Source organism: Lissotriton helveticus, chromosome 6 (genome assembly GCF_964261635.1).
Source record: "Lissotriton helveticus chromosome 6, aLisHel1.1, whole genome shotgun sequence".
NCBI lineage: Eukaryota > Metazoa > Chordata > Amphibia > Caudata > Salamandridae > Lissotriton > Lissotriton helveticus.
In genome coordinates, this window is record NC_136067.1 from 1,641,401,986 (window position 1) to 1,641,421,380 (window position 19,395).

General features: G+C 44.5%; 1 protein-coding gene across 1 annotated transcript in view; it reads left to right on the plus strand.

Annotated features, from left to right (window-relative positions):
* The window catches only part of EML6 (EMAP like 6), a 928,771-nt gene extending 924,481 nt beyond the window's left edge, over window positions 1–4,290 (plus strand). The window contains exon 41 of the mRNA XM_078649484.1: window positions 4,255–4,290. Coding sequence (XP_078505610.1) covers window positions 4,255–4,279 — 25 coding nt within the window. The 3' untranslated portion in view covers window positions 4,280–4,290. The remainder of the gene's footprint in view (window positions 1–4,254) is intronic.
* The last annotated feature ends 15,105 nt before the right edge of the window (window positions 4,291–19,395 follow it).

The window sequence follows — 19,395 nt, forward strand, 5'->3', positions numbered from 1 at the left end:
CTGAGGTATCAGTCCCCTTCTGAGTCAGAGTCACTGTCTTCATGATCTGATGGAGGATCACAAATTTCCCCTCTGTATGTATTCCATGCACCCCATATTTTTTCCCACTTTTTTGGGCACCCTCTGTTACTGTATATTGCCCTCTCAGCTATCATGGCTGCGTCCATATCTTTGTTCCATTGTGCTAGGGTAGGCATCTCCGCGGCACCCCATTTCTGTGCTATATTTCTTTTTGCCACCATCATGCCCAAGTTAACCCAGGTTTGTTCCAAATGCGTGAGGTCATTAGGCTCCCATATGTTTAGGAGGCAGCGCCTGGGCTCAGGTAGCAGTGATACCTCTTCCACCTGTGAAATTGTTCTCAACACCTGCGCCCAATATTCCATTATCCTAGGACAATCCCATATAGTATGGTAAAAGGTCCCCTCTTCCCCACAGCCTCTCAGGCAGTAGGGATGTGCAATCTTTCCTATCGCATGTAGGGTGTGTCTGGTGTCGTGAAGGGATACCCACCTCCCTCGGGGACTCAATGCTTCCTGCCACTCTGAGTCGTCAATGTCCGCAAGTTCGTGTACCCATTTATCCCTCAGTGGTCCTGTCGGGTCAGGGAGGTTATTTACAAGTTTACGGTAGGTTAGAGAGGTTGCCTTCTTTGACATATAGTCTGTCAACAATCTATCTTCCATTGGGATGCCTCCGGGACCTCCGAGCCGGTCGCTAATGCCCGCACCAGAGCGTGTCGTATCGGAACCCTTCCGAAGGGGCCAGCTCATATTGGCGTTGTAAGCTTTCAAAGGCAACCACTTCCCCCTTCTGCCACATATCTCCGACCGTTGATATCCCAATACCATCCCAACGGTCAAACCCTTTACTGTGTCTGAGGCTTCCTAACCGCTTCGTGTCCCATAACGGAGTAGGCCGGGTTATCACTCCCCGCCATCCTGATCTCGTCTGAGCTCCATGCCACAATTCCAGGGTATGTCGCAGCAGTCCAAACTTTGTCTGCACCAATTTCTTATCATACAGGGGAGCCAACATGTCCCTCACACCCAACTGCACCCTATCTGCCTGCAATGCCGGGTCAGACTGTGGGAGATGTACCCATTGATTAACCACTTTTAGTTGTGCGGCCCAATAATAAAGTTGCACATCTGGAAGTGCTATGCCACCGTCATACTAAATACGCACCAGCTTGGCCTGTGCAATACGTGCTGGCTTATTGCCCCACAGCAGACTGGAGACCTGCGCTGCGATAGCTTTGAAGTAGGAGGGCATCACAAGATATGGTGTATTTTCCAGAATGTATAGGAACCGCGGTAGGGCCATCATTTTAAAAAGAGCTGCCCTTCCCAACAAGGTCAGCGGCAGTGTTTCCCAGTGATGAATGTCTCGTTTGAGACGTTCTAGTGGAGGTTGCAGATTCTTGGTATAGAATTCCCCTGGATTTGTCGTAATGTGGACTCCTAAATATTTAAATGTAGTATCCACTATTGTAAGTGGGCAATTGTCGGGGAGACGTGGTGGTGGGCCATGTAATAGGTACAAAAGGGACTTGGACCAGTTAAGGGTGTATCCAGATGCGCGACCATAAGCCGTACATATGTCTAATAGACTAATTATAGAGCATCTGAGTCGAGTTAAGTATAGCAAGATATCGTCGGTGTAGAGAGAAATACGGTCCTCCCACGTATCGGTCCATCTAAAGCCTCTTACCATTGGGTCCCACCGTATCCACACTGCCAGTGGTTCCAGCACTAGCGCAAATAACAGTGGCGACAAAAGACAGCCCTGACGCATACCCCTTCGCCAGGGGGAATTCCTCAGAGATGTGGCCATTAGCGGTAACGTGCGCTAGCGGTTTGGTGTAGAGCAACAGAACCCAAGAACAAAACTTCGGACCAAACCCTAAATGGCGGAGTACTGCGAAAAGAAAGGGCCAATGTATCATGCCGAACGCCATATGGGCATCTAGAGACAGTACCACCGCTGGCTCCTGTAAGTACGCAGAGCGCGCAAGCCCCCGTGTAACCTCCTCAGGTTGAGCGCTGTGTTTCTGCCAGGCATAAAGCCCGACTGGTCCGGGTGTATGAGCTTCGTCAACTGTGGTGTGAGCCTGAGCGCCAGCACCTTTGCAAGGATTTTGGCCTCGGCATTTATAAGAGAAATAGGCCTATACGAGGCACAGTTGTCCGCAGACTTTCCTGGTTTTAAGATAGCCACTATTGTGGCCATGCGTTGGTCCAGTGGGAGTTCTCCCGCCTGTAGACTCTCAGTGTACATCTGCAGCAGGTGTGACGTTATGGTATCTGACATCTTTTTGTAAAATTCAATAGGGATACCATTGAGACCCACCGCCTTGCCCGATTGGAGTGCCCTAATGGCTGCCTTTACCTCCTCTGCCGTGAGGTCAGCCTCCAAGTCCTGCGCTTCTTCGGGTGCTAATGTGGGCATGGCAAGATCTTTAATATAGGTCCGTGCCTCATCGACATCTATTGCAGAGTCTGACGAGTATACTGTCTGGAAGTGGTGCACCAGTTTTTGCACTATACTGTGTGGGTCAGTCGAGGGTCGCTCCTCCCCATGTCGATCTGTGCTATCCACCTATCGTTTTTTTTCTTTTTTATCTAGCCATGCCAGTAATTTCCCTGCCTTGTCGCCGACATCGTATATTTTGTGGCGTGTTTGTGCCAATTGTTGTCTAGTTAGTTCTGTCAGGTGTGCCTTGTGACGCTGTTGTGTGAGGTGCAAATGGCATGTGGTTTCGGGGTTGGGTCTATATTATGTTGGGACTCCGCAGTCGCTAATGCCGCCTCTAGTGTCTGTAATTCCAACTGCCCTTCATGTTTGTGAGCTTTGATGGAAGCTATGGCCTGTCCCCTAAGGACCATCTTAAACGCTTCCCAGAGAGTGACAGAGTAAGTAACCGACCCCACATTGTCCTGAAAATAATGCTTCGTTGATTTGTGGAGTTCTCGCCTGATCTTCCGGATTTGAAGATAGCCGGGGTGTATCGGGTATATTCGGCGCCGCTTCTGCCAATGGCAGGCTTATCTGAGCAATATAGGGGAGTGGTCTGAGATGCCCCTTGGTCTAATTTCTTTAGTGTCGATCTGCTGGAGGCTACCCAGCGAACCTATGAAGTAATCTATTCTTGTGAGGGTGTTGTGCACATTAGAATGATATGTGAATTGACGTTCTACAGGGTGGTGCCTTCTCCATATATCTACCATTGCCATTGCCTCCAAGAAGCTGGCAAGTCACGACGGGCCAGTAGTACCTGCCCTATGAGGGAACCTGTCTATAGAGTCTTGGGCGATCGCATTAAAGTCCCCACCTAGGAGTAGTTCCCCTCCCAGAAGTCCAAGCAGGAACGCGCTCAGCTCCGGAAAGGCCACCGCATGAAGTGCTGGTGGAATATAAACAAACTATATTAAGGGGTCTCCCCTCCCATTGGGCGTGTATGGCAGCAAACCGCCCTGAACCATCCGACTTAACTTCTTTTATTATCAGGGGGAATTGTTTCTTCACTAATATGCCTACTCCCCTGGAGCTTGATGTAAATTCGGAATGTACCGCCATTCTATATCCCCATCTGTCTAGTGCTTTCGTGGACGTGCCTGTGAGATGTTTCTTGCAGAAGTACCACTGCCGGGCCCTCCCTCCTAATACTTTATAAGACTAGGCCACGTTTGATTTTATCACCCAGTCCGCGCACATTCCAGGTGAGTACATAGAGGAATGGTATCGCGGTGTTGGAATCTCCCATTGAGTCAGTCCGTTGTCCGTCCTCCATTGCTATGGTCTATCAATCTATGGATACAAGTGACTTGCCTTGAAGTGGTACTTAAGTGCGTCCCTGAGCGTGTAAGTGCATGGAACGCTTTTTTAATCCAGGGCAGCGACTTGCACTGCCTTGCGTTGCTCCAGATTTACTAAGCCTCGCACTGTGGCTGTGTGTGGCTTAGTAAATCTGACTTAAGGGCTTGCGTTACCTTGTGTACTGTGACAGCACCGCAAGCCCTTAGTAAATGGCCCAAAGTCTTTTTAAAACATTAGAACTGAAAGCCTGCTGCAGCGGCTACCTTCATCCAGGTTCCACATGAAAACACCTCCTTTCAGCTATGTGCTTGCCATTTGGTTTAATCCACTTTCAGTTGCTTGATTCTATAAACAGTTTAATAAATCAAATGAATTCCTGTTATCGTACAAATGTCTTGCAGGTGATGACCTATATTTATGTTTTTTTCTCTACAGCGTGTTCGTGTGGAGATGCCTTTAAAAGGTAAAACGTTCTCAGGCTGCCGTAAAGTGGCAACGTTCTCACGCTGCCTTAAAGTGGCAACAGAATGCCGAGTTGCGACCGCATCGTGAAATCTTTGGCTGCTATGACGTTATCACAAATATGCTGCATGGATGCGTTTCATACGGAGGAAAGATCGCGTGGTAATGCCTAAATACTGCTGAGACCTTCCGTCGTCAAAGTGAACTGTGAGGCTGTTCAATAAGAAGAGAAAGAAGAGAGACTGATGGCAAGCGGGCAGAAGAAGCAGGCATGCCGTTCAAATACCTGACCTATATCACTGTCTTGAGTCGCTTACGGACCAATTTAGATAATATTCAATTCTGATCATGACCATGACAAGATTGCAGGTCACCAGGTCATAAATATATGTATATTTCAGAGTCTGACTATTTTGACACCTTTACACTATGGGCCTCACTACAATGTTCCTGATAATTCTTACAGGGCCAATAGTGAGAGTTATTTGCCCCAATCAAAATTACAATGTCTGCAGTACATCCCTGGACCCATTGATGTTTACCTCGAAGTTGTGTTTGCTGGAAGTGACCGCAATTTCCAAATGAAACTCTGCGTTGGTGATGAGAGGAATACCTGCCTGGTATTTCTTGCACCATTAATTCCTGATTTCTGAAGGGACCACCAGGATCCACCTCATAATCCATTGGTAACTTCACCTCTACAAAGTTATCTGTCTCCTCTGTATTGATAACACTGGGATGCAGTTACGTCACGAAAATTCAGGAACCGTGTATTGAGGCCATATTTGTTTAGGACAGTGCCTCTTGCATAGGGGTTTACAATCATTTTGTCTTAAAGTATGTGATAATCTCTTAGACTTTCACAGTACACAAATACATTTTATAACAATTATGAATTTGACTGATGCCAAAAAATGTACAGGTCATACAATTATAGTCTTAGATTCAAACCAGCATGGTGTCCTCACTCTCCAGCAAGAGACCAGGAGGATAGGGCAACCACATAAGTTTTGCCAGTCACATTTTGCCAATTCATAGCCTCAAGTTACAAGGCGGAAAGACATATCACAGAAGTACATTGTGTCATTGTAGCTTTATGTCAGCACATTTTTACCTCCGCCAAAAGGTGTGAGATTTGTTTGTTACATCAAAGAATCTACCTTTTCATTTCATTTTTATGGTCCATCTTGTCTACCTTGTAATACTTGGCTTAAATGTGCAGGTTAGCTTTTATGTACTGTGAACTGTGATAATCCAAGTCTGAATCATATTTATTGATTTTGTTTTCGCAGAGAATTTAATTAGAACATTTTTGTATTCATGAAGTGCCTTTACATTTTGTTATGTAATGTGGGAGCTAGTCTCATCTCCCACAATTAAATGCTTTCTACATGTGGTGCTATAATTTTGTGACACAGATTAGCAAATTGTTCATGTTTTACCAGTAGACATTTGTGACTCTTGTAAGTACTAGTGCCAAGTGTACTGCTGTGAGCTAGAAGGGAAAGTAATTTGGGGTGGGGGGAGGGGAGGGTGGTAGAAAAACAGCTAAGGAGGTATGTTAACAGAGCTTGAATATGTGGGAACAAGAAACAAAGGGGAACTATGGGAGTGGGAAAGGGGCATGGGCAAGATGGAGGAGTGATGCTCACCAGACAGGCCTACTAGTCTTGTGTTTAGCTGGCCCTACCCAAACAAAACAGAAAGAGGGCGATATCTGAGACATGGAAACATGAATGCAAGGAGATGCGGACAATGTCGGAGATATGGTCCTTCAAGGCAGTGAGTAGGGGTCTTCCGAGGGTGAGGGCATTAGATGCACTATGGTGTAGGATACACACCACATGAAAAGGAGGATATATATATATATATATATATATATATATATATATATATTGTGTGTGTGTGTTTTCCGTGCACTAGGATGTCACACAGTTTCTGCAGTGAAGGACAATTGTTTTAATAATGGCAGCACCAGCTTTAATGCAAGGATTATCATGTCCGATATTCATAAGCGAGAATGAACTGTGAGTGCAATATATTGAAAAAATTAAATTAGCGTAACACATAACTTACTAGTTTCACTGAGAGGGAAGGGGCATATCAAAGTCAGGAAATAGACGTATCAAAGACTCCAAATAATAGAAAGAATAGCCTATATATATATCTAGCGGTCACTTGACCAGAATATATTATTATTGCCTGCTGCTCAGAATTATGTCTTTTTAAAAAGCCCTCCAGCAGAATTACAGGCCCAAGCCACAAGTAAGAGCCTGTAATGACAAAAGGGCTATTAACAATTGGTATACCATGAAAAAGTTTATTTATTTTATTTATTTATTTAAGAAGTTTTATATAGCGCTTGCCTGACCCCAGGGTATCGGAGCGGTTTACAGCAGATACATTGCAGAGATTCACAAAACACAAAACAGAAGAGCGACACATTAACAGTGCAGGACAGTCTTAGTCTTCGGAGTCCTTCGAAGTCTTAGAGTTGGAGCAGTGCGCGGTGTAGGGTTATAATTCAGTTAGAGCATTCCAACGGCTGAGAGTTCAATGTTCTAAAATAAACATGGAGAAACAAAAAACAACCCTTGGAATACTGGAGCAGAATTTCTACACTTTCTACTATTGGCCCTATTCCCCCCTCTATAGTCTTCAGTGGATCTCCCAACAGTGCACTGTTCTAACTGCTATTAATACTTTAGCGCTCCTTCAGCCTTAACATCTCACTGTCACAGACAGTCCTCTCCTTTCAATCCACTTTTTCATAAATAGAAGATTCAGTACAGTCTACTTGTGAGTTATACGTTTACATTGTTTACACAGGTGTTGGATTAGGATGGCCCGACAACTGTAATGGATATGTGGTTAATTGTGTTTCGCTGGGAAACTGAAATCCTTAGATTTACTGTAATGCTGTTTTCTTCTGGAAACTATTCCTCTGCACATTCTTAATTCTGTGAACTGTCAGGTACATCACGCAACCGTTTAACCATACAAATGTTGTGTGATGAAACAGTAGACTATATATGGCATGACTGTGACCCTTTACAGAACATGCCCTCAACACATTCTTAGCAGATACACAAGTATCATTAATTGGAAATTAAATACATCAGTTTTACCATAATGAGTATGTAGCAAATTTGCATGAAATATTAGACCAAATGCCAGTGATCTATGTGTATTGGGGATACCTACAGACGCTATTTGTGGTGTACTGTGAGAGTTTCTAAAGCTGTTCCCACAGAGCAAATTCTCCCACCACTCCCCCATCTTGGAATCCATAGCCATTGTCTCTTGGCAATGCAATTTTGGACTCCAATGCACGGAATTCTTCGGTAACCATACCATCAGATAACGCAAACAATGTACCTGCAAAGGATTAATATTGATTGGAAGAATTTCTTCCCATCGGTAACAATAGTTTGGATAGATAGTGTCTTAACTCAACAGATTGAACACCCCATTCTGTCTCCTTTCAGTTGTTTCATAATGTTCCTGGTCCATGGTGGAGAATGCCTAAAGAACTGATGGCACGAGTGTGATTATACGTATATATCATCTTATTTCAAAACTTTGAGCAGTCCACTGAGTATGTGTGGCACACCAGGTACTGTGAAAAAATACATAATATTTCCAAAGTCACAGGATAGCAGTGTATAAAAAGTTTCCAAAATAAAGACTCTGCATAGGAAAGAAAGTATTCAATACAACATTAGATATTGTACTTAAGTAACAAAGCATTGATACATGCAAATCTTGTACTGATACAATGCATGGTTACCTGTTAGTGGAAACCTTTTTATAGGGTGCTCACAGTTGCTACATTTACTGGGTGGCCATACCTTGAAGAATAACAAACCAAATTGGGCATCATGAAATATAAGAAACAGCGCATTCTCAATGTTGACCATTATTAACTAGACCCAAACTAACACTGTGCAACTTTAGTTCAAGGCACTATAATTTTACTGGCAAATAGAATCAAGGAACAAAAAAGTAGATTCATTAACCACAGAAGTGCTTAGTTATGTTGTCAGAAATATCATTACATTTGTAAAAATAATATTTTTATATCAATGGAATATAACATCAATGCCTTATAGTACACTGCAGATGTGAAATGATCCAAAATAAGATTCCCTATGCAGACTACCATTCTTACTTTTTTAGATTTATTATAATGTAATTATGTGACCATGTTGGCCGATGATGTTCTGTCCACCATCTGGTTTACATATGTTGTATTGTCGCCTTCATAATGATTGTATCTGTTGTTTAAAAAGAAGCAGGTGTGAAGTGACATTAAACAAGAATTGTTTACTAATGCAGTAAATGGTGATTAGTGAAATGCTACATCTTAAAGAGCAATAGCGTTTGAATGGTGTATGTCTTACAGTAATTTATAAATATGATTTGTACAAATTTATATTGTTTTATGTATATTGTAAATTTAAAAACAAATTGTACTATAATGCAGAAGAGGAAATCATGCATGTATTTATTTTTTAATGGTTCAGAGTCAAAACTAATAATTATGTTAAAGAAATTGTTAGTGTGTAAAATAAATTTGTCGAGAAAAGCACGCATTAGTCCAATTCTTTGAAGACTAATTTTATCATTTTAAGTCTGATGAAAATAATGTTCTTAATACCGACAATATCAAATACAGAAAATACACCTGCATCATGTTACTCAGTTTTACATTCCAGTTATTGTAGCCCACGGTAGGAGCAGAAGTCAGACCACTATGAAAATGCTACCTTTTTCTTCTACCACACTTTCCAGTCTTTTCAGGTTAAACATGCATACTTCTATTAAATGAGAAAAGAATCTCACTACCTGACTTCCAAGTTGCCAGATTCATCTTCATCACTTTTCAGATCTGAATGATTAATCCAATGTATATGTGTGCAACCTTTTTCGATTATATACCTGATTTAATGACTGAGTGATAACTTTCAAGATGTATTTTGTACAATTTGTTTGACTCTGATTATTTATGTTGACAGTCAGAAGCAGTCATTGAATACTGAAACATGATAGGAAAGTATCCTGAAGACATGGACAGTGAGAACAATTATTTGAGAATCTGATGTTCTGTAGTTTGAGGTGTGCAGAGTAATCTGAAAATGTACTAAAGGCAAGGACAGTGAACAGTTAGTAAAAATTGTTGTGCTCTATAGTTTTCAGAGTTGTGCAAACTATTAGGGAAGTGTACTAATGTCAAGGACAGTGTGGACAATTAATTGAGAATTTGGTGTGCTTAGTTTCAGAGATGTGCAGAGTAATGGTAAACCATGAATCGAAGCATAGATTCTCGCTTGGAAGTAACTCCATTCCCGTTTCATGAATTAGAACAATTAGTGATTGTATCATTTGTATCACACTTACCTTCTTCTACAGTCCACAGATTCCCACTTCTAGAATTTGTTCAAGATTTTATCTTTATCTATTTTTTCCTCATCGCTTTTCCAAGATTAAGAAGAAGTGGGTTGCACAGATCGCAAACGGTCTTTCAGCCACTATATATGTAGGTAACGAAACAAGAGTCGACAGCAACCTGTTCTAAGATGGCCGGAGCAGTTAAGAAAATATGATCTCTTTACTTGTTGGATATTGTTGTGAACAAGCTGGACTCTGCACAATGGCTATGGGAAGAGTGTGATCTCATACACTTTCTAGTTCTTATGAATTTTTAAGTCTGCTTCCAGAGTCTCCCTGTATTCTTTCACTAAACCCTACTCTTTGGACACTGAAATCAGAGTGGAATAACAATTACCAGTCTCAAGAGTTTTCTAGCCTAATGTTTAATTCACCTTCCTATGTTTAGAGACTACAATGGTTATGGTCCCACCCATATCTTCCTTCTATTTGGTGCAAAGATGCTATAAATTTCCTGGACGACATAGTAAATGGGGAATCGTGCTATTTTAAGACATTATTCTCAGTATGCTTAATTAAACAATTCATTTATTTTCTAATCATGCACACTAGAATTCTACTACAAATAAGAACTGTGCTCCCTCCAGAGTGGTTTATCAAATATTGACTTAACACCACTCAGGATTGGCAAAGCAACAGAGCCAGTGATACGAAGTTTAGTGTTTCCAAATGGCAAAAAAAGGCCTGCAATGTCAACTAATAGTCAACATCTTATTAATGTAGTATTATCAGAAAGGTATTTTACAACAGAAAAGCAAACAAATTTGATCCTTATGGATTGTTCAGCAAAAAGATGTATGCCATTTTAAAATTGACAACCAACAGATTTGTCAATGAAAACATATTCTCCAAAACTTCTCTGACTGCTGGTAGAGATACAGTTGAAACAACTTATCTCTGGCTGATGACAATGATAATCTATAGCCACAATTACATACTTAACTTCACCATTGAGGACATTCCAGGGAACTATATTATCAACTCCAATCTTAAACTAGGTGTGGGACAAGAACTGACTCTATGGGACTTGGCACAGTGACTTGAAACTTGTCACTAACCACAAAAGATAAAAATTCGGTAATAAACTGTGTGACAGATTTATGAAGGCACGGTCACCAGAACAGCTATCTATCCGCCCTCTTAATGGCATGAGTGTCATTAATGTCCACATGTGCAAAATCAACCTCCTTAGTCTGTTTAAACACTGTACAACTAAGATGTCCAGATTTCCTGAGAGGTTATTGAAAGCAGACAATTCTGACACATTGTAGCAATAAGAATCTACTTCATTCTGAGGCCATACACATGTTTTATGAACTTCCAGAGTCTGCTCTTCACCAAGCTCTTCCTGCCACTCAGACTAACATGGCTCCCTTAGTTACGTTGAATATAGTACTAATCACAAGCTCTTCATAGTCCTGTTCCTTTCCCGCATCATCGTCCAACTCTAACTGGGACAAGCAGTACACCATAATGTTCATGGCTCCGAAAGATATTCAGCTTGGTAACCAAATTCCTGCTGCCTAAACTGCCATTTAGCAATTCTGGGTGTATATCTAAAGGTACCCCTTGGTTGTAAATATGTCCACCACAGGTTTATGGTCAATCCACTTATTAAATTCCATTCCCCAAAAATATTGGGTAAAACACCCACCAACATGCAATTGCTTCCAGTTTGTTTACCAAGTAAGATACCTCAGCCCCGCTCAAACTCCTACTGGCAAATTCCACCTCTTGGTCTGTACCATTCCTACGCTGCATTAACAAAGGTCCAACCAATGCTGACTAGCAGTATGGGCCAGGAACTTGAAGGTATTGAAAGACTTGAGCAGAAGATCCTCTGCCGCATTTTTGTTCACTTGCATAAATTCGCCCTCACAATTTTTGCACCACACAAGCCTTTCTTTTTTCTTAAGGAGCTTAAGCAATTAATTTGTCTTGTCTACACATCTAGGATTGAAACGGACATAAAATTCCAGAAGACATTGGAAAGGAACACAACTGCTCCTTAAATTGTGGCCTCTGGAAATAAATGTTGTCATGTGCAACGATTTCTTTCTGATGGATACATCAGCCAGTGGATTCCTGACCTTGTGAATATCCTCCTGCGTCAGCAGCATTCGGAAAATTCTTTGCAGCTCGCCGGCGTGGACGACTTTACAGGAACGCACGACATCGCGCGCGGCTCCGCTGACGTCCCCGACTCCATAATAGGCCTACACCGGCGTGATGACATCAGTTCCCTTTTTTCCGCATCGTCGACGCTAACGGTTTCGGGGAACCTCTGTAGCTGTTGGTAACTTTGTTACTGTTTTTCTCTGTTGACGTTTACGGACCCGCATGAAGATTGTATCTGGTGCCTAAGTTCGGACCACGATGTCAAAGGCTGTTCTTCGTGTAAGAAGATGAACCCGAAGGCTCTTCGAGAGAGGGAAGCAAAACTTCTGGTGGCGATGGTGAAAGGTAGAAAAGAAAAGAAGACTTCGAGATCGCGTTTGAGGGCGAGGTCGAGGTCCCGCATGGCGTCTCCTTCGAAGTCGTCTTCTGGTCATGCTTCGAGGTCAGCGAAGAAAAAGCATAAGAAGCGAAGGCATGGATCTCGTCATCACTCCGGTAAGAACTCGGAGTCGAGGCCGAAGTCGCCTAAGAGGAGGCATAGAAAAGATGAGGTGTCTCCTTCACTTGGTGTTCCAGAAGGTGAGGTCTCGCCCTTGGAGTCGCGGAGCATTCTCCGGCTCCGGTGTTGGTTCCCTCTACGGCGCCGTCCCCGGCTCGAGAGGAAGAAGAGGCACCTTTACAAGAGGGCTCGGTGACACCAGTCAATCCGCCTGTGGAAGAGGAGGCGAATCCGGAACCTCCGAGAGGGCATCCTATGGGTTCTTACCCGCCCTTCCCAGCTCCAGGTCAAGACCCTACTTTGTTTTTAAACGCGATGTATGGAGTCTACTCGAGAGCTTTGTACCCCTCTGGTGCACCTTCGGGTCCCATCAGTCCTTTGGCATATTGTTTAGGAGTTCCCCACTCCTATGCTCCAGCTCCTTTTATGCCATTTATGCCGGTGCAGGCTTCGCCTTGGCATTTCTCAGTGCCGCCGGAGTCGTTGACGCCGATTCCATCAACGCCGGCTCCGACTCGACCTCTTGAGCAGCAGCTTGGGCTTCCGGATCCGGTCTCGACGCCGGCTCCGGCTCCGTCAGAGTCGGTCACGGATCCGACGGCGCGGCTCGTGAAGGAAAGATCGAGGCGGGAAGCTCAGCGTCTTATAGAGGAGCAGAGATATAGAGAGGCTGAGGCTGAGATGGAAGAAGATGAGCTTGAGGAGCACTATTTTGATGATTTGAGGGAAGCTAGTGGCTTAGAGCTTTCCCCTGAATGGGAGCTGTCCTCTGTTTCTGATGCCCCTTCAAAGGACGTTGCACCATACCATGTGGTCATTAAAAAGGCTGCGGCTCTTTTAAATTTGACTTTGCCTACAGCTGAATTCAAGGCTAATATATTGACTTAGGTCTTTCATTCGCCATCTTCGGTTGTAGAACCATTGCTTCCTTTTAATGAGGCTTTGACTGAGCCTATATTGGAGGTTTGGAACAGGCCTCTTACAGCTCCTGCAGTGGCCTAGGGTGTTTCAAGGAGGTATAGGGTAGCTCCTGGTGATCCTGAGTTTCTATCCCCGCATCCTTTGCCTGAAAGCCTGGTTATACAGGCAGCCTGTTCGAAGAAGTCTGTTGGCGCTCTCCCTCAAGTGCCTGGGGATAAGGAGTTCAAGAAACAGGCTCAGACTGCGAAGAAGATTTTCTCTTCTGCGAGTATGGCTCTAAAATCGACCAATGCCACGTGTCTCTTGGGGAGATATATACATGCTCTGATGGACTCTGTACGGCAGTTGGCTCCAAAAATTCCTGAGTACAGCAGGAAGGATTTTGATGAGGTGGTGGCTGATACACAGGCGGCTGCACGTCAAGTGATTCAAAGTGAACTTGACACTGCTGATTCAGTTGCTCGCATTATGGGAACTTCTGTTGCCTCTAGAAGGGCTGCTTGGCTGAAGTCATCTGACTCTTCTGCGGACGTTCAGGCAGCCTTGTTGGATTTGTCATTTGATGGTACTGGATTATTTGGCAAAAAAGCTGATGCAGCTTTAGAAAGATTTAAGGACAGTAGGGCTACTGCCAGATCTTTGGGGCTGCAGTCCAGAGGCTCTGCGACTAAGAGGTATAGAGGTTTTGGGCATTCGTCATTTCGGCCCTACCGTCAAGTTCAACAGCAGCAGCAACAGCAAAATCCACTATATAAATCCTACAGGGGCAGATAAAGAGCTTGTCCTCGAGGACGTCAAGCCTCCTCCTCCTCTTCTTCCTCCGCTTCCCAACCCCCTCCATCATCAGCAAAGCAGCCCTAGATCCGCCATTCCGGATCATGTGGGTCCTGTGGGGGGTCGGCTTACCCATTTTCTAAGGGATTGGGAATCGGTTACATCAGATCTTTGGGTTCTCAATCTCGTAGAGAATGGGTATGCTCTTCCCTTTCGGGAATTTCCTCCGGATTACCCTCGTTGCCAAGGATTTTGTTCGGAGGACCACCTACTTCTCCTGCAGGAGGAGGTCCTGTCACTGTTACCAAAGGGTGCGATAGAGGTGGTTCCGGAGCAGGAAAGGGGTCAGGGATGCTACTCCCGGTATTTCCTTATTCCCAAGAAGGATGGCAGACTTCGTCCAATCTTGGACCTCAGAATCTTGAACCTTTACCTGAAACAGGAGAAGTTTAAGATGCTCACCCTTGCTCAGGTTCTTCTGGCGCTGCTGGAAAAAAAAGGACTGGATGGTGTCGATCGACTTGCAGGATGCGTATTTCCACATCCCCATTCTGAAGTCGCACAGGAAGTATCTCCGTTTCACGGTGGGATCGCAACATTACCAGTTTGCGGTCCTTCCGTTTGGTCTTACTACTGCACCTTGAGTTTTCACCAAGGTGATGGCTGTGGTGGCAGCACATCTCAGAAGGTCTGGGATACCTGTATTCCCGTATCTGGATGATTGGTTGATCAAAGCAGAATCTCCAGAGACAGTGCTCCATCATCTGCAAGTCACAACTCAGTTGTTGTACAGGTTGGGTTTTTCAATAAATGTACCCAAATCTCACCTGGTGCCCTCCCAGCGCAACCTGTTCATAGGTGCGGTACTGGACCAAACTGTATGTCAAGCATTCCCTCCACCTCAAAGGATTCTCGAAATACAGGGAATGATTCCTTTATTTCACAATGGAGCGGTCGTTCCAGTCCTGAAGGTCCTTCGCCTGCTCGGTCTGATGGCTTCCTGCATTTTGTTGGTCAACCATGCACGCTGGCACATGAGGGCACTCCAGTGGTGTCTCCGCAGGCAGTGGTATCAACACAACGGAGATCTCAGGGAGTCTGTGATGATCTCCAGAGAAGCTGTGGCGGATGTATCTTGGTGGAGTGTGGAAGGCAATCTGTCTCAAGGAAAGCCTTTCCATCTACCTCCATCGGTTGCCACAGTGATAATGGATGCATCCACTCTAGGGTGGGGTGCTCATCTGGGGGATCTGGAGATCAAGGGTCTTTGGTCTCCAGAGGAAAGGTTGCTTCACATCAAACTTCTAGAGTTGCAGGCAATACGTCTAGCACTCAAGGCCTTTCTCCCTTCCCTTCGCAGGCGGTCGGTTCAAGTCCTGACGGACAAAATACTGCGATGTGTTATGTCAACAAACAGAGAGAAGTGGGGTCCCAGTGTCTCTGCAGAGAGGCTCTGTGGCTCTGGTCCTGGGTTCAGGACCATCAGATTTGTCTGATGGCAAATCCTCTGGCCGGAGTTCTGAACGTGCGTGCAGTCTCAGTCCGCAGTTCTCGGCCGACCACGAGTGGAGGCTTCATCCTGAGGTGGTTCGTCACGTCTTTCGGACGTGGGGAAATCCTCGGGTGGACCTGTTCGCCACTCACGAGAATGCTCACTGCCTGTCATTCTGCAGTCTCCAGTTTCCGATGCAGGGGGCCTGTTTCAGTTGAGTTGGGACTCACAGCTCCTTTACGCGTTTCCTCCCATACCCTTGATTCCTCGGGTTCTGAGGAAGATTCGCCAAGATCGGGCCCAAGTTATTTTGATCGCCCTGGATTGGTCAAGAAGGGTGTGGTACACAGATCTTCTCCACCTCTCCTCGTGCCTGCCGCTCCGTCTCCCTCTCAGGGTAGATCTCCTCTCTCAGATGGAGGGGCAGGTTCTACACCCCCACCTCCAGACCTTACACCTTCATGCCTGGAGATTAAACGGGGCAACCTGAATTCCTTTTCTCTCCCACATGATGTGGTGGATGTCATTTTATCGGCAAGGCGTGACTCCACCAAGTCAATCTATTCATACAGATGGTCTAAATTTGTGACTTGGTGTGGGGAGAAGTCCATTGACCCTTTAAGGGCTCGTTTGTCAGATATACTTCTATTTGCTCTTACTTTAGCGCAGCAAGGGTTTGCTGTGGCTACAGTTAAAGGTTATCTTTCGGCTTTGTCGGCATTTCTCTGCCTGCCGGATCAGCCGTCCTTATTTAAATCTCCTATTGTTTTAAGATTTCTGAAGGGCCTTACAAATAAATTTCCTCCTACTCCTTTTATTGTGCCTCAATGGGACTTGAATCTGGTGCTTACTTTTCTAATGAGTTCCCCTTTCGAACCTCTACATAATTGTCCCATGAGGTTGTTGTCTTTTAAGACGGTTTTCCTAGTTGCAATTACCTCGGCAAGGAGGGTAAGTGAGCTTCAAGCTCTTAGTTCAAAGCCCCCATTCTTGACCATTCATGCCGAACGAATGGTTCTTAGGACCAGGGCTGCTTTTCTGCCTAAGGTGGTAACTCCCTACCATCTAGGACAGTCTATTACCCTTCCTACCTTCTATCCTCCCCCTCACCCTTCCAAGGAGGATGAGCAGCTTCACCGTTTGGACCCTAAGAGGGCGGTGAGCTTTTATCTTGAAAGGACAAAGGACTAGCGAGTGGATGACCAGCTGTTTGTTGGATTTGCTGGCTGCAGAAAAGGAAGAGCTGTGCACAAGCGCACACTTTCGAGATGGATAATACTATGCATCAAGATTTGCTACGCCCTGGCTGGTAAGGAACCTCCAGAGGGTATAAGAGCCCACTCTACTAGAGCAAAGTCATCAACATCTGCTTTGTCTAGGGGTGTTCCTGTTGAGGACATTTGTAGAGATTTGCAACTTGGGCCTCCCTCCACACTTTCGCGAAGCATTACTGCTTGGATACCGAGGTGAGGAGGGACGGCCACTTTGCGCGGTCTGTCCTCCAGGATTTTCTGGATTAGGACAGTGGACACCCTCCTCTGGGAGTGGGGACTGCTGTGGGAATCTACTCACAAGGTGAGGAATCCACTGGCAGATGTATCCATCAGAAGAACAAGTTAATTACCTTCGGTAACGATTTTTCTGGTGGATACAGTATCTGCCTGTGGATTCCTCACATGCCCACCCGCCTCCCCGTTGTCCACTCTTCTATACCTGAATTTTTGGTAATGTTTTTTAATGTATACATGTTATCCTCAAAAGGAATGTGTTCTTGGACATGTTTACTATTCTATTCACACTATGTGTGTTACCTTGACTAGTTTGTACTATGTATACTGTGTATATTTCTATTGTTGTTGGTCCGTCCGTGTGCCTCGAAGGCACGGAAAAAAGGGCGGACCTGATGTCATCACGCCGGCTTAGGCCTATTATGGAGTCGGTGACGTCAGCGGAGCCACACGCGATGTCGTGCGTTCCTGTGACGTCGTCCACGCCGGCGAGCTGCAAAGAATTTTCCGAACGTTGCTGACGCAGGGGGATATTCACAAGGTGAGGAATCCACAGGCAGATACTGTATCCACCAGAAAAAGCGATACCGAAGGTAAGTAACTTGTTCTTCAGTTCCACACCTTGGGCAGACAGTTTGTAGCCAAGGTTGTCCAAACTATCCATTTTAAACTTTTCGCCGAGTGTAATGCCTTTCTCATATACTATGGATTTGTGCTTGTCTTCTACCATGCAAATCCTTATCTGCAGCACAAACCAACAGATAATCTTGAAAACAGATGACGATCCCAATGAACATTTACATGAGATGCTGAAAAAACATGGAAGCACCCGCCTGGAATTGAACGCTATGTCCGCAGTGATAAGTAGGATCATATGGCATGAATCCTTATGCAAGGCAATCTTGTGATGTACAGAGGTCATAAAAAATGTAGTCAAAATATTTGCTTCCTTTAGCAAAGGCAACATTTCTGTAATGTTGGGAGGGCTGCCTATTCGCACAAATACTACAGTTTAAATCCCTAAGATCCACAGCTTCTAATGGAACAGTTGGCTCTGAATGACAACCATTCAGATTTTTCAATAATTCCCAGAGCACACAATTTCTCAGTTCTTATTTTATTCAGGTCTTACCACTAAAGAAACAACAGGTACCCCAGCAGACTTTAATTGGACCTTGTACTTAAAAGCCTTCAGGTTTCGGTGACCAAATCAGGGAATTTCTGTTCCCACTCAGTTTGTCTCAGCCAACAGACCTTCAAGCATTCTTCCCTCAGAAGAGCCTGCTCTGGATTGTTGGGGTCTAATATCACCAAATTTTGCTGTTCTGACCACTCCAACAGGCATGCCCCATCATTAGCCACATAAAGTGTCCCCAGCATGGTGTTTCCTTTGAATGACAAAACGGTATAAAATTGACCCATGACATCAATGGGTTTACCACTATATGCAACAGCCCTGGCTTGCGGTTCCCTTTATTTAACAGTCTGTAATTTACTCCATTCCAATAAGTGTAAAAGGGGACCCTGACTCAGCCATCATGTTCACCTCATTACTTCCCCTATAGACTTGATAATATGATCTTTTTACCACATTGCGCTGCTGCCGCAAAACGTGAATGCTTCCATGCTTGCCAACTTCCAGAGGAAGAAAATCAACCCACACCACCCCACTTCCATCACTTGAATCAGATTTGTAAGATTCTCTATCCATGTCTCCCAAACTATTACCGGATTTAGAATATGAACTCTTGACCGTTTTACATACTTGTCCATGCATGGCATTTCTTTCTACGCTTATTAAGCATATGGTCAAAAGCTAGACAACACTTGCCTAAGTGGTTCTTACACCCACATCTATAGCACCCCAACTCCTTGATTTTCACAATTGACTAACTGTCAGAAGAGGGCAGGAATGTGCCATATCTAACATAATCTGGCACATTTCTGATCCCTACTTGCATTGGCACAGTTTTGCCTGCCTAGCACCAATGCAGGCACCCTTCCATTATGCAAGGGCAATGCAACTACTTAGTCAGATTAATCAAGCCACGCAAGGCCACCTTGCGTGGCCTGGATGACTTGATAAATCTAGAGTAAAGCAAATCACTGTGTTGCATTACTCTGCCCCAGGGAGGAGTTTCATGGGTGCAGCTTGGGTGTTCCCATCCATCCACCCATGGATTTTGGCGAATTCCCAGATTTGCCATTACTGGAAGACTTGGGAATCCGTCAAAATGCTAAGCATCTCCCAGTGAGGCGTAACGAGGAGAAAAATCTTTATTTTTCCTGCATTTTGCAGCACACATAGAAAAGGAAAATGCCTCAGAGGATTGTTTTTGAGCAGGAAACAA